General features: G+C 41.1%; 1 protein-coding gene across 1 annotated transcript; it reads left to right on the plus strand.

The window, feature by feature from the left end:
* The first annotated feature begins 9,595 nt into the window (after window positions 1-9,595).
* Window positions 9,596-13,591, plus strand: LOC119493231 (T-box transcription factor TBX3-like). The gene is made up of 3 exons (XM_037778383.1): window positions 9,596-9,661; window positions 12,942-13,157; window positions 13,487-13,591. Exons 1-3 carry the CDS (start codon window positions 9,596-9,598, stop codon window positions 13,589-13,591), a joined length of 387 nt encoding a protein of 128 aa, XP_037634311.1.
* Window positions 13,592-14,560: the final 969 nt, after the last annotated feature.

The following is a 14,560-nucleotide window of genomic DNA, read 5'->3' on the forward strand; positions in this document are numbered from 1 at the left end:
TACAGCCTGCAGAATTAGCTCTGAAGCAATGAAAATTACTAAAAAGCTCAGGATTTGAAAGATTGGGTAGATGCAATGGTAGAGATTACATCCTATGAGTGTATGTCAGACCCATCTCACACCCAGGTCATCAAATACAGATGTTTTGTCACGCCGCTCTGCATCTGATACCGATGCACAAGGCCCCCTTTAGCATCTGCATGAGACGAACCAGGATTTCAACTAATTCCAATGTAAACCCCTCCACAGCAATATCAGACACTCAGAGCGACTGCTTCGGCTGTCCATGATGACGACGTAGTATAAAGAGCGACAAAGTCCTCGTAGGGAGGAGGACTGGGTGGATAGATGGGTCCAAAAACAGGACTTTCACCCAGGAGACGCTGTCTGTGTTCAAAACTCAACGTTGACTTATTTTAAGTTACGTATGTACAGTAAGTTAACTTCTGTACCATACTTAACTTACGTCACGTACGTAACTACTTAACTTACGTACATGACATAAGTTGTTTTAACCCAAACCGCGATCATTTCCCTCACCAGGTAGTTTTGTTGTAAACCTGGGTGACACCAACGGGTCCTTACCAAGCGAGTAGCCAGATATCACCTGTAACTTCATGTTTTCTTTGTATTTCATTGTGGACTGAATCTCTCACTTCTCTATATAGTTATCATTATTATTATTATTGACTGTAATTAACTTATCTTTTTATTGTTTTTATTTCTTACTCCATGTCTTGTAATAGTGTCCCTCCTGTAACCCTGAAATGAAAAAGCTCTTCTTGTTGCCATGTACCAAAACCTTCTTGAAAAATCAATAAAAACTTATGAAGATATGAAAAACACACAAAGCAGCAGCCAGAAAACACTGAGCCATGAAATAGTCCAGGACACGACCTCTTGTGAAACACAACTTGTTGTTTTTACACCAGTTTTTCTATGTAACAAACAAACACGATGAAGTTAGTGTGCTATTTGTTGTGTAGCTTTAGAGTGGTATCAATCTTCCAAAAAGTCAAACTATTCCTTTAAAGGCAGCAGATTTATCTACATTATTCCGAAGCCTTTTATTATTTCCCTTGTTCTTTTACATAAAGTCATAACAAGTACAAATTATATAGGCATTAGCATTACAACACATGTTTAGTGCAATAACATTTCATACAAATCAAGCTTGTAAAAATGATCCAATAGGAACACCTCTGGACAGTGGTGCTTGTTGAAACAGTATGAGATGTACAGAAACTATCCTCTGTAATACTAGACTGATGGAGATGAATAGCAGATTTCAGGTTATAGGGTCTAAAATGGACGCGCTGTTTGTTGCTCTTTTTCTTGTGTAATCTGCACCTATCCCAGTGAGGTAAGCAGAAACAGTCGGTTCACAGCTCTGCTGAGACTTTGACCTTTGAGTTCACATCTCATATCATTTTGTCCCTCCAGAGAATACATAATGCTATATTGACATGCCCTTATTAGGATTATGGAGAAGATATAAACACTGATTCAATTCCTGAGAAGAAATCTACTAGTCCAACTTAACTATTCCAGTTAAGTACAGTTATAAAAAAGAAGCACTGGAGGTGATCCAGGGAAACAATCTAACAGCTGTTACAACCTTCAATGGAGGAAAACAGTATTAAATGACTCATAGCACGATAACATGCACACTGGTAATAATGATGGATAATGACTCCCCTCAGGCTTTGTGGTTACAGTAAGACAATTCATTTCTTTGGACCAGTGTTTATATGGGACTGAAGGACCTTACTGGAATAGTTGCTGGCAGCGAACACCCAGCGGGTCTGTTCATCGCTGGCTGCTTATGTAACATTAGCACATGAAGGGGAGGACGGAGAGTCAGTTGACACAGCGGACACAGCTCTGCGTAGGTGTGTCTCTGAAGGGAAAAGGCAGGTTCTGCAGGATTCAGAATGGTGGCCGGTAAACATTACTCAAATTTAACCGGCAGTGTGGGTGTTATGTCTGATTACCTGACATTAAGTCGGGTCAAATTTGACTCACTAAACGCAGCAATATTATTAGAGCATTTTGTTGTAGTATCAAGTGCGTTGTGCAAGCAGGGGGCCCAGCTGCAGCAATAAAAAACGGGCCAATTATGGTAAATAAGAGTTGAAAATAATAGTTCCAAATTGCTAATCAGGGTCAGATTTCCCAGAAAAGGATGATCTGGGTAACATTTTACTTGAAGTACATCATGACACATTACAAGCAGACTATAAACCCAGCATGGCTTGGACTGTCTTACAATGTAATCATCAAACAAAGAACAAAAAAATACACTTTATTAACATACTGCCTGAGTTATACAGCTGCCTCATAAAGCATTCTTCGTTTGTTTTCATGTCTTGCTCATTTCTTACGTAGAATGCCGTTAAAACGAGAACCAGCTCGAGTTAATTGTTTTGAAAACCTGCACAAAGTGGCGCTTTCACAACCTGCTGGGTGAGCAGCAGCATCAGAGCCACGACAGACCAGGCGGCGCTAACACTTGCACGCAAAGCGGAGTTCATGTTTCCTCTTTCCTCGGCTCCTCCCTCCCTCACTTGATCTGCCCCCCCGCCCAGAGACCGGCCTGTGCATGCAGATTAAATGACTGAGCGCTGAACCCACCAAGGCAAGGCACCATTACACTGAACCGGCTCAATCCGGCTACTGCTGCCTGGTTCACGGCTGGCTGCACCACGGGGGCCCCGAGGGCAAATCTACTGTACATCTGTCCACTCGATGCTCTCCGGTCAGGATGCAGAGCCGTGCCTGCGTGTTCAGGCCCCGCTGGATCAGGTGGATCATATTGAGGTCACTGGCCTACAGGGTGGCTGCTGAAAGAGCTTTTGTTGTTGTGCACATATCTTATTTAATATGAGCACTGTTCCTGTATATAAATGCTTCATAACATCAACATAAAACATTTTACGGATGGCAAAGCCGGTCAGTCGGTCCACCACTTTGGTGCAGACTAAAATATCTCAACAACTATTGGACCAAAAAGAATGCAGGCCAGCTAAAGACATGTTTCCCAGAAGATGACCTTGGTGATTTTGTACAGACATTCATGTTCCCAACAGGATGAATCCAACTACTGGATGGATTACCGTACAACTTGCTACAGATATACAATGTCCTCTAATGCCTCCTGGGGTGCCTTTTCATCTCAGGCCATCATTGGGTCCAAGTTATATTTTGGTTTATGACAAAACTAATGATGTTCCATCAGCCTCAGTAACACTTTGTGTTTAGTGCTAATTAGGAAATCTTAGTATGCTAACAGGCTAAAGCATTAATCACTGTGGGCATCAAGCCCCCCAGGAAGAGCGCCGGTCGTTGATGTCAATTTTCGTATTGGCCAAACGTCGGTATTACAACTTCCATGTCCGTCACATGATGCCATTGGGCCCCAAATGACTTTTTCTTGTTCTCTTCTCTCTTCTCACTTTCTGTCTTTATGTCTGTAACTCAGAGGATCATTTAATTTGACATGAATCAACTTCCCAGTGTGAATACTCTCATTTAAATCATTAGGAACTAAAAGTTGTGAAATGCACTAATAGCTGAATCGAGAGTTATTTCCCTTCCTCCGTTCATGTGAATGAGACCCAGACCGAGGCTGGAGCGAGGGCTGGGAGGCAGAGTTCGCGAGCCGTGACGACAGCGTGACGACAGCGTGACGACAGCGTGACGACAGCGTGACGTTGTGACCTCGTGGCGGAGTCATGTGACCGAGCGGACGCTACTGCGCCTGCTCCATGGGCCCAATGGATGCGGAAGATCACCGGAAGATCCGGGTACTTTAATAGTCGAGCCATTTTGTCTTCATGCACCACTGATAAACTTTCATAGGAATGAACGAGACACTCCCTCCAACGCTGTATCCAGTTCTCTTTATACATCCATGGTGGGCATGCTAGCATGCTGACATTAGCATTTAGCTCAAAGTGCCACTATGCCGAAGTAGAGAGGCGCTAGCGTGGCGGTAGACTCTGCATTTTGTATTAAAGTTTTCCTGGTCTGAACTAATTCCTGCAACATGTAAAACAGAACTAAGTGCTTTAATTTACACACAAAACACATGATAACAATCTTGCAGAGGCTTGATGGTTAATTACCGAGTTCTATTTACACAGGAATACCCTGATCAGTACAAAGCTCAGATCAGCATGGAGACCTATAAAACACACATGCCCTTATACACTGTTACTGTTTTCTGTTTATCATTAGCTGAGCCTGCAGCGCAGTAGAGCGCTCTCCACCCATGGGTGGGGTAACCCTGGATGCCCTGCTGCTGATAGCTTAGCAGGAGTTCAGATACCGGACTGTCTCCATGGTAATACAGCGGATGGCAACAAGAGAGTCAGAGGGTGGAGGTGGAGAGGCAGGGAGGATACCGTTAGGTTTGACTGGGTCACCATAACACTGCAGCAGCAAACAAGCAGTGACTCAGTGTGTTTCATGTCCTGTTACACTGGAAGCAGAAACAGTCTCTATGGAGCCAGGCGATAGTCTCATGCTCCTCTGACTGAACTGGAAAAGGTGATAATATAATTCAACAGCATTTGATATTGAAGAATTAGGTTTGTAGGTGGTCGTTTGTATGCTGTCACTTGATTTGATTTTTTTTTTTTCACACAATTTTTCAAGTTTGTTTTGTAAAATAATACATAATTGAAATAAATGAAATGAAAATGTTTAATTTATTTATTCAGACACTGGGAGATTTCCATCTCAACCACAGTCTTGTACGACATAAATGGGCGGATGTGAGATGGTCAAATGCGCTGACCCCGCATTAGGTTAACAGTACAACAGAGAGCCACATGAATTGATGGGGTTTGGTCCAGCGCCAGGTAAAGGAAAGTGCTGGAGCCGGTCGACAGCGGGGCCCATTGTTCATCGTGGCGGGAGGGCAAGGTCATATCGGAGAGACCGGAGGGAGAAACACGCAAGTCTGAATTGATGAACAAGTCATCTGTCTTGATAAATCTGAGACAATACAGCCTTTGATAGGAAATGTCCTGCTAAGTGTACTCACGTGTCAACTCTGGGGGTTTGTATTGCTTTTTTGTTCAACGATTAATGAATCAAATTAATTGTTTCCAGTCTTTGTGCTATAATCAGCTGCATCCAGTTATTGGCAAGAAAGCAAATAAGTGTATTCCCCAAAATTTGATATTTCTGGTACTATTGGCTTGAAGTGTTAATTTAAAAGCTAATTAAGATGTACAGACCAAACTATGATTTTTTTCTTTTTTTTCCCAGGTAAATTCTACCTGAAAAAAAAACAGTTTGGTTGAATTCGTCCCTTTTGATCCTCGGGCCTCCCTGTCGTTTGTGTTATTTTGAAAAACTAGTGCAGTGCCTGTTCGGAAAGGGACAATTGCTGAAGAAGAGTTTGGTTGTAGCATCAGTATATCCAGCATCCAGCAGTAAAAGTGAACTGCATTCAATGAGCCACGGCCTGTAAAGAGCACAAAGCGCTATCGCTGGTGTATTCAAAGTTTATTAATATTGAACGTGTCGCATGTCTAAATTGCACCAACTTCAACACTGCATGTCCGTGGGTCCCTAGAAATACTACCGCCAAGTGTGAATGTGAAGGACAAACACACACACACACACAGACACACAGATATCCGTTACTTTATAATTAGATGGCAGAGAGGTTCAAAAGTGTGACTTCTGTCCAGATTACATGAAAAGGACTTATTTGCACTTGCCGCCACATCTGTCAGTCCAAACCAGACACAGGGGAACCATGAAACTGACTCATCCCTTTTTAAGAGGCGTGACCGACAGGCTGAGACACTTTCAGACTGCTGCTGAGACAGAGAGGAAAACACCACTTATACAAAATAAACCACTTCTCATTTACCGTCATTAGACATTTATTAGACTGCGGTGACACCGACTGAAAAATTGGGGAGTAGCTTTAAGAGACTATTCCTGCCAGCCGATCCCAGTTTCTGGGCAGTAAAAACAAAACCAATAGCTCAAAAGCAACAGTTACTTATATGATGTGTATATTTTTAATAAAACATTTCTATGAACATTCAATAAAGAAAGAAGTCCATATGCATCAGTGTTGGTTAATAATCATGAAACTAGACAGATTAAGAGGAAGTCTATCAGCTGTTTTTTCCCTATGAGCTCAGGGAGGTTTAATGGTGCTTACTGTGGGAGGTTGGATGTGGAACTGAGAGCTCGCCCGGTTAGTTTCAGCTTCAGGCTGGTTCAAACCGGTCTGTCAGTAACAAGAGATTCAGTCCCGTGGTCTTGTGTACTATGTCCATGGCAGATAATAGAGAATACATGGTGAGAGCAATAGGGGAAATTAAAAGTAAATCTCTCATCTGAGCTTTGGCATCTTGATCTAACGTTAAACACATCATAAAATATGAGACAACAGCAACAAAGAGGAGAAGGGAAGAGAGGGAGGTGTGGAGGTGAGAGATAACGAAAGAAAACATAGAAATTAGGTCACCAGGCACTCAATTTTGACACTCAGCACGCACACTGCAATACTTATGGAGTCATAAGGTTCAGAATTCAGCATTCAACTAAAGGGCCGCTGATTGTAAGCCCATGTTTTGCGGTAGAGAAGACAGCATGGCAGGCATCATCCCCATGCTCCAGTTTGTGCTGCAGCACGTGGCGTCAATAAAAAAACTGCCGTGTGTGTGTTCGCTAATGCAGCTCGAGCCTTCATCTTCGAGCTGTCGTCGATGGCCAAGATCTGGTAGAAATATGAAGAAAACATCACTTCTTCTGACACATTTGATATTATACAGCAACTTAGGAATGATTGCACAGAAGACAAAGAATAGATACAAAACAACCCAAGAATGGCTGAAGGACGAGTCATAAATATACAGACTGTCAAACATTAGAAGCTAATCCAAAGGGGGAGAATTGTTGCAGAGATGGGAGGGCTTGTGCACGAGCATGGCAGAACAAAGAAAGATGGATCTCTGCATGTGTGGTGTTACATATTTACAACATGATTACGATATCCCCAGGCAACAGCAAAACGCTGTTAGGGGAGTTTCATTTGTAATGTTCCGCACTAGATCATCATGAGGAGTGTTTTGATGTGCAAAACAGCCTTTACGCTTCAGCTTCCATTAGTTTTCCTTTTGTTTGTATTTTCTCTGTTTGTTTTGGCAGCTAAGTGCAAATTGAATGTTGGATGACTAGTATACACAGAGCGTTATTTCACTAAGCTCCTGCTTTTCATGTTATTTGCCGCTTAACAGCCCAGAGCAGCTTTCATCCGAGGAGCAATGACTGATGACATTGCATTAACTTTTCTTTTTTTTTTTTTTATATACATAAATGAGCGATAATTATCAGGTCGTATCATCAGCATAGAAACAATATCGTTCCTGATTTCACTACTGGTGTTTTATTTATTACATTACATACAATTCACAGTATGGAAATGTAACAGTTTACATTTACTGAAGTATAATTTTGAGGTACTTTACTTCCATTTTGTGTTTTAGATTCTACTTACAGTATTTCATTGAAAACAATGTAGCTGTTCATTAAAGTTACAAGTTAATTTGCAGATTAAGATTTTACATTCAAGATACAGGTTTGGCGAATATGACGCTCTATGATTGTGCATGTTATATATTAAACCACCCAGCTGCAGTGGAAGGTAACTGCATTCAAGTAACTTAAAGGGACTATTTGTAACTTTTTAAGCGTATAAATGTAGCGGGTCGCCACACATGCGCGTTCGCATATGCGCGCTCACGTGTGGCTGGAGCCTCGTCTCCGATGCCTGCTCTCCTTCACTCAGAATGCGTGCGCGTCCTCGCTGTCTCGCTCCACCTCTAGACGTGAACGCGCGCTCACTCCACACTGCAGAAGAGTTAGTTTAGCTCTGAGAATATATAGTGAATGCACAGGGGACGTTTGTGCAGAAAGAAATGCTGCAGTTCCTCCAGACCAACAGAGGTTTCCCGTGTCTTGTGAAGTGACGGAGCTCTTCAGAGAGTTACGTTACCCTCTCGTTACCGACCGGGTGCCGGTGTCTCCTCTGCTCTCTCCGGCTGCGGGCGGAGAGAGCAGGGAGACACGCTGCAGAGCCCCGCTGCTTCAGCCTGCACTTAGGCAGGAAAAGCTAACACTAGGATCAGATCTAAATGATGTTCATGGAGAGACCTTCGTCTGGTCAGCTAACATTACTGCCAAGCAGCTGAAATATAGAGTGATATTGTGGTTTTAGCTGACGTGTGTCGCCTCACTGTTTTGAGCGATGCTCGTTCAGGTATATTTAGAGCGAGCAAGCGCGAGCCCGACGCTGACTTTCGTTGATTTCAGGGCCACAGGTGTCGCTGTTAAGAAGCATTTCTGAAAGTTACAAATAGTCCCTTTAAGTAAATAGGCTACATTGACTGAAGTGCTGCACTGAGGTACAACTTAACTTTGTGAGTTTTTTCAATTTATGCTTAGAAATAATATGTAAATATTATACTTTTTACTCCACTACATTTATTTAGCAGCTATAGTCAGTAGTTTCTTTACATACAATACATATGATCAACTCGTGAAAAAAACTCATGATGTAAAAAAAATGTTTTGAGCAGCCTACTTCTTCTATCACTGCCATGTCCAGAGGGTGAAAGGTAAAACCAGACAAAGTTTGCCTGGGGCCCCCAAATCACTAAAAAAACACCCAGGTCACTGTTAGTCGCGTTCAGAGACATCAGTGAAATATACCTTGTGGAGGTCATTTCCAAAGATAGTCAATGAGCCGCGGCCGTTCGGAACGATTGCTTAGCTCCCAGTAGGCTCCCGGTAGGCACGCGGTATTGCAGTGTTATCGGGGGCTTGTGCCCGTTCAGGACAACATGCTGGTCTCAATCTGCAGAGCCAACATACAGAAACACAGCAGTGTTCTCTGTTAATATATTGTCACATCTGTTCAGACCCTAGACTCCATGTACATATGTAACACATGTTTTGATGAATACTACATCTACATTGTATGATATTCACCCATAATACCATGGACATGACAAGTCAGGAAACAGATGGCAGCTGGCAAACTTCATAGAGGCATCTCTAAATCACGTGCATCTTCTTTAAGGTTAAGGGTTAATGAGTGGGTCCATTAACAACTATCTGGGTCCCCTTCTCCCCAGGTAGTGATGCCAGTAGCTGGATCTGGTCTGTATGAATACTGTATGCATGGTGCAAGCTCTAACAGAGATCAATCATTGGATCAGTCATGTGATTTCTAATTAACATCAAATGTCTTTAGAATAAAGTGAAGTACAAGTCAAGATTGCTCTTTTGAAATTAACAGCAAAAAGATTACATCTGGATTCCTGTAAACTAAGATCTGTCAAATTTAAATGGATCTGAACCCGTTCCACAGCAGCGTGTGATATGGATCTTGGCCTGCAGGGAAATTGGAAAATCCTGCATCCAGATTCATATCTGATCATCAAGGTCAGAACAGACTGCAGTGTCCCTGGCAGGACTCCATCAGCCTCATAATATACGTTGTTGAACTTTCTATGTGTGCACTCAATAAAGTCACATTTTTCCAGAGACACCCGGTCACATGAGTCAGTTGTCCTTCCACAGCCTGGCCATCCAGCAGCACCATCAGCCCATCTCCAGAGGTCATGTAGTCCAGTTTTGAGCTTTTACAAAAAAGTAAAAAGTCTGTCTTGAGAGTAAATAAACTAGTGCTGTGTTTACTTATTTCAATATAGTGAATACACTGTTGTAGGAAAATGGTCAAAAATTGTTATCTCCAGTATGAAATTATATTTTTACATGACTTTAAAACTCCAGATGAGACCAAATGAGTTAATGTGATGGACTTGATGTGTGTCAGCCTACTACAGGCAGCTCAGGCTCACTGCAGCTGGGTGGGTATGAATGAAGAGAGTGCTCTCTGGTGGTGATAATGTAAAGTGCAACACTGATGGGCCTTTGTCAGCAGACATTTTGATGATTTTGAAAGTGATTGCTACGTGGGCACCGAGTCAGGGGCATTACTTGTCAATAGCGTTAATATTAATACTAAGGTGTCAATCTGAATTAAATCGTAATCAAATTGTCGGATGAATATTGTCCTCCATTATGAGATCTGCTTCTGAAAGGACAGAAAGAAGGAAAATAATTTGAATAAATAAAAGTGTGTAAAAGATGTGACTCATGCAATGAGCCGTGGTAAAGAGGAAGTCTACTGCAATATGTGAAAATATAAAGCTCTTAGTGTCATAAAAAATAGCAAGAAAGTTGAGCAAAAAATGGCGTAAAAAAAATAATAATATAGTATACCATAAAAGTTTTTTATAAAAGACATAGTATAGTATTCCATAAAAAAATGTCATATTTTAGTATGTTATTTGTTATTTGGTTTTCCACACAAGTTTAACTTTCTCCCTTTGGGTGGCGTGTGTTAAGTCAATTAGATTGTGATCTAATTCCTTAAAATAGTCATCAATGTGTTGATCACAGTTGCCTGGATCAAAACATTCAATGTCCTTAGCTATGAATTCCAGCACTTCATGGCGTGGACCCCGGGGGGTCCTTTCTGCTGAAGGCAAGACTAAATTAGCATTACAATGCACTGGTGCATCACATGCTAAAGTTCTCTCTGGCTGAGAGGCAGAGGCTGGACAGCTGTCATCACCCTTGTGACAGAGTGGAAAGGAGGCTGAACATTTGGAGGGAGGAGCACAGAGGAAAGTGTAATTTCTCTGTGGCTGAGAAGAACATGAGGCAGGACATCTTCTTGAAGATAAACTACATGTGTCTTCACTTTCAGTTTCAGAACAATAAGTAGTCAGGTAGCTGTTCACTCTTTCTCTCAGTGGAGGTTGAGGAGCTGACTTCATTCCCAAGGACTTTGAGTCGGTTGGAAATCTTTCACTTCTGAGTGGAGAGGGAGTTAACCTCTCATCAAGTGAGGAGAGTGAATCTGAGTAACCAGAATCACAGTGACTGACAGACTGTGGTGGGGCAAGATGTTCTAATCTAAGCCCTTACAATTTCTCTTTGTATTGAAAAAGATCTAACTCTGCTGAATGCAGGTCTTCTAAGTAACGCATGGCTTTCTTATCAACTGACTGAACTTCATGGAGGAGATCAGCACTTTGCGTTCTTAGGCTATCTACCTCTTTTTCCAGGGCTGCTTTACTCTGAATGGCAAGACTGGTTTGCCTGTGAAAAATCCGAAGTAAGCATTTTAACAATGAATCTTTGGATGCGGTCTGCGCATCACACCTGTCTGTGAGGAGCGATTCCATTTCTTTCCTGCACTCACTGAAACTCAACCTGCTGATGAGTTCAGGGCAGCCAGGGTTTAAGCTCTGTGCTAGGGAAGAAATAAAAAGCTCTACACAGGGGTTATCCATTGTTATACCTGGAATGGAGGGTGAAACTAAACAGGATGTCTAGTACAAAACAAAACAATTGTTGTTGGCTATGGTGTTGCATTGGCAGACACCTTGTGGTGTAGTTTGGGAGGTACACTAGCAAAACAACAATGCACCTACACTATGGGGGGTAGCTCCCTGTGGAGGAAGGGACCAACTAGTGACTCTAGTGGGCATCAACAAAAGGCCAGTAAAGTAAACAAAGGTTTACAAAAGAAGTTTGCTTACACACAACATGCACTAACTGAAATGCACGGCAGTAACAGTTGTGATGATGTTTCTTAAAGGTGACTCAAGCTGGACACGTGGAAGTAACAGCTGGGTGCAAACTTATATCACAGGGCTGTTTAGCACACTGTGGCTCTTATCTTAACTCAGGCTGTGGAATGCTTGGCAGTTACACAGCCAGGTACAAGCTCTCTATGTTACACAGGGCCGGTGGCACGCTGTGTCATTAAAGGAACACTTAGATTAACAACAAAATATGACAACTAGACTAGATTGCATTGAATACGTGGTATTCAAATGCTGAACCAAAATTCTCTCAAGTTCTACAGCGTAGGTCAACTTGAATTAGCAGCAAAAGCAAATTATTAAAATTAACACCATAAAGGCTTGTAAAGTGTTAATACTCAAAATCTCTTAAATAAACAATTCTAACCACAATGTACTTGTTTAAAAGTACAGCTGGACTTCTACTCCTGTGGAAGACTAGTGGTGTAGAATGTAAACACTTTTGGTTTGTTTAGAAATGGAATATGAAATTTTTGTTTTTGACTAAAAATGATGCTGAAAATTAATATTGCACAATTGTGAACATTTGCCAACAATAATACTATGCCTCACACGGGGCACCATTATGTAGGGATTCTACTTAATAGGTTTTGGTTATTAGCAAAATAATGAATAAATAATAATATAATTATTAATATTAATAAAGATTATCAATAAACATTAATAATAAACGGGGCACCACCCTGGAATCAGGGACAAATGACCAAAACGTTAATCTCCAGATCTGAATCCCATTGAAAACCTCTGGAATGTGATCAAGAGGAAGATGGATAGTCACAAGCCCTCAAACAAAGCCTAGCTGCTTGAATTTTTGCGCCAGGAGTTGCATAAAGTCCCCCAACAGCAATGTGAAAGACTGGTGGAGAGCATGCCAAGACGCATGAAAGCTGTGATTGTAAATCAAGGTTATTCCACCAAATATTGATTTCTGAACTCTTCCTAAGTTAAAACATTGGTATTGTGTTGTTTAAAAATTAATATGAACTTGTTTTCTTTGCATTATTCGAGATCTGAAAACACTGCATCTTTTTTGTTATTTTGACCAGTTGTCATTTTCTGCAAATAAATGCTCTAAATGACAATATTTGTATTTGAAATTTGGGAGAAATGTTGTCAGTAGTTTATAGAATAAAACAAATTTTTTAATTTTACTCAAACACATACCAATAAATAATTAAACCAGAGAAACTGATAATTTTGATGTGGTCTCTTAATTTTTTCCAGAGCTGTATAGTCCTGATGGACATCGTGGCGGCTGATGACTGCAGATATAAGTTTCACAACTCCCGCTGGATGGTGGCCGGCAAGGCGGACCCGGAGATGCCCAAACGCATGTACATCCACCCGGACAGCCCGGCCACCGGCGAGCAGTGGATGTCCAAAGTGGTCAACTTCCACAAACTGAAACTCACCAACAACATGTCCGATAAGCATGGATTTGTATGTTTGGATTTTAATTTTGAAAAATGTAACGAATTTCAGTTAATAATAACAATAATAATAATAATAGTAATAATAATAATAATAGTAATAATTATAATAATAATGATAATGATAATAATAATATTAATAATAATAATAATAACCAAGATGCTGTCAGGCAATCTGTTTTAAAGCCAGTTGAGGGCCTTTGCGGTATTTTCTAGTGTTTCTCAAACATTGAAATAGATTTGCTGAAATGAAGTAATGAAGTGTTGAATTGAATATGATGTTGATGTTTTCTTGCTCATGTCTTCACCATAACCGTTAAGTTAATTTTTGATTTGCAGACAATTCTCAACTCGATGTACAAATACCAGCCAAGATTTCACATAGTGAAGACAAATGATGTCGTGAAGCTGCCGTACAGCACCTTTAGGACATACAGCCGGTAAAATAAGTATTGAACACGTCACCATATTTCTCAGTAAATATATTTCCAAAGGTGCTATTGACATGAAATATTCACCAGATGTTGGTAACAACCCAAGTGATCTATACATACAAAGAAACCAAAACAAATAAGTTCAGAAATTAAGTGATGTGTAATAATGTGAAATGACACAGGGAAAAAGTATTGAACACATGAAGAAAGGGAGGTGCAAAAAGGCATGGAAAGCCAAGATAACAGTTGAAATCTATCAGTAATTAGAAAGCAATCCCGCCCTTTGTCAGTGCAAATTAATATCAGCTGGTTCAGTCCCAACTGATGGCCTATAAAAAGGTGTCTTATTACCAAGGTGTCACACAAGAAACATCTCATGAAGAGTAAAAGCAAAGAGCTCTCTCAAGACCTTCGCAACCTTATTGTTGCAAAACATACTGATGACATTGGTTACAGATGCATTTCTAAACTTCTGAATGTTCCAGTAAGCACTGTTGGGGCCATAATCCGGAAGTGGAAAGAACATCATTTCACCATAAACTGGCCACAACCAGGTGCTCCTCGCAAGATTTCTGACGGAGGAGTGAAAATAATTATCAGAAGAGTTGTCCAAGAGCCAAGGACCACTTGTGGAGGGCTTCAGAAAGACCTGGAATTAGCAGGTACAATTGTTTCAAAGAACTCAATAAGTAATGCACTCAACTGCCATGGCCTGTATGCACGCTCACCACGCAAGACTCCATTGCTGAAGAAAAAGCATGTTGAAGCTCATTTAAAGTTTGCTGCACAACATTTGGACAAGCCTGTGAAATACTTGGAGAATATAGACTGGTCAGATGAGAGCAAAATTGAACTCTTTGGATGCCATAATACACACTGTGTTTGGAGGACAAATGGCACTGCACATCACCCTAAAAGTGGTCCTTGGCTCTTGGACAATTCTTCTGATAATTATTTTCACTCCTCTGTCAGAAATCTG

This window comes from Sebastes umbrosus, chromosome 8 (genome assembly GCF_015220745.1).
Source record: "Sebastes umbrosus isolate fSebUmb1 chromosome 8, fSebUmb1.pri, whole genome shotgun sequence".
Lineage (NCBI taxonomy): Eukaryota > Metazoa > Chordata > Actinopteri > Perciformes > Sebastidae > Sebastes > Sebastes umbrosus.

Excerpts from the sequence above, each read along its gene's own strand:
- LOC119493231 (XM_037778383.1), top strand. The coding sequence starts at position 9,596 with ATGAGTCAGTTGTCCTTCCACAGCCTGGCCATCCAGCAGCACCATCAG. Across the intron at positions 9,662-12,941 it reads AGCCCATCTCCAGAGGTCAT|AGCTGTATAGTCCTGATGGA; the intron begins GTAGTCCAGTTT and ends AATTTTTTCCAG. Across the intron at positions 13,158-13,486 it reads TGTCCGATAAGCATGGATTT|ACAATTCTCAACTCGATGTA; the intron begins GTATGTTTGGAT and ends TTTGATTTGCAG.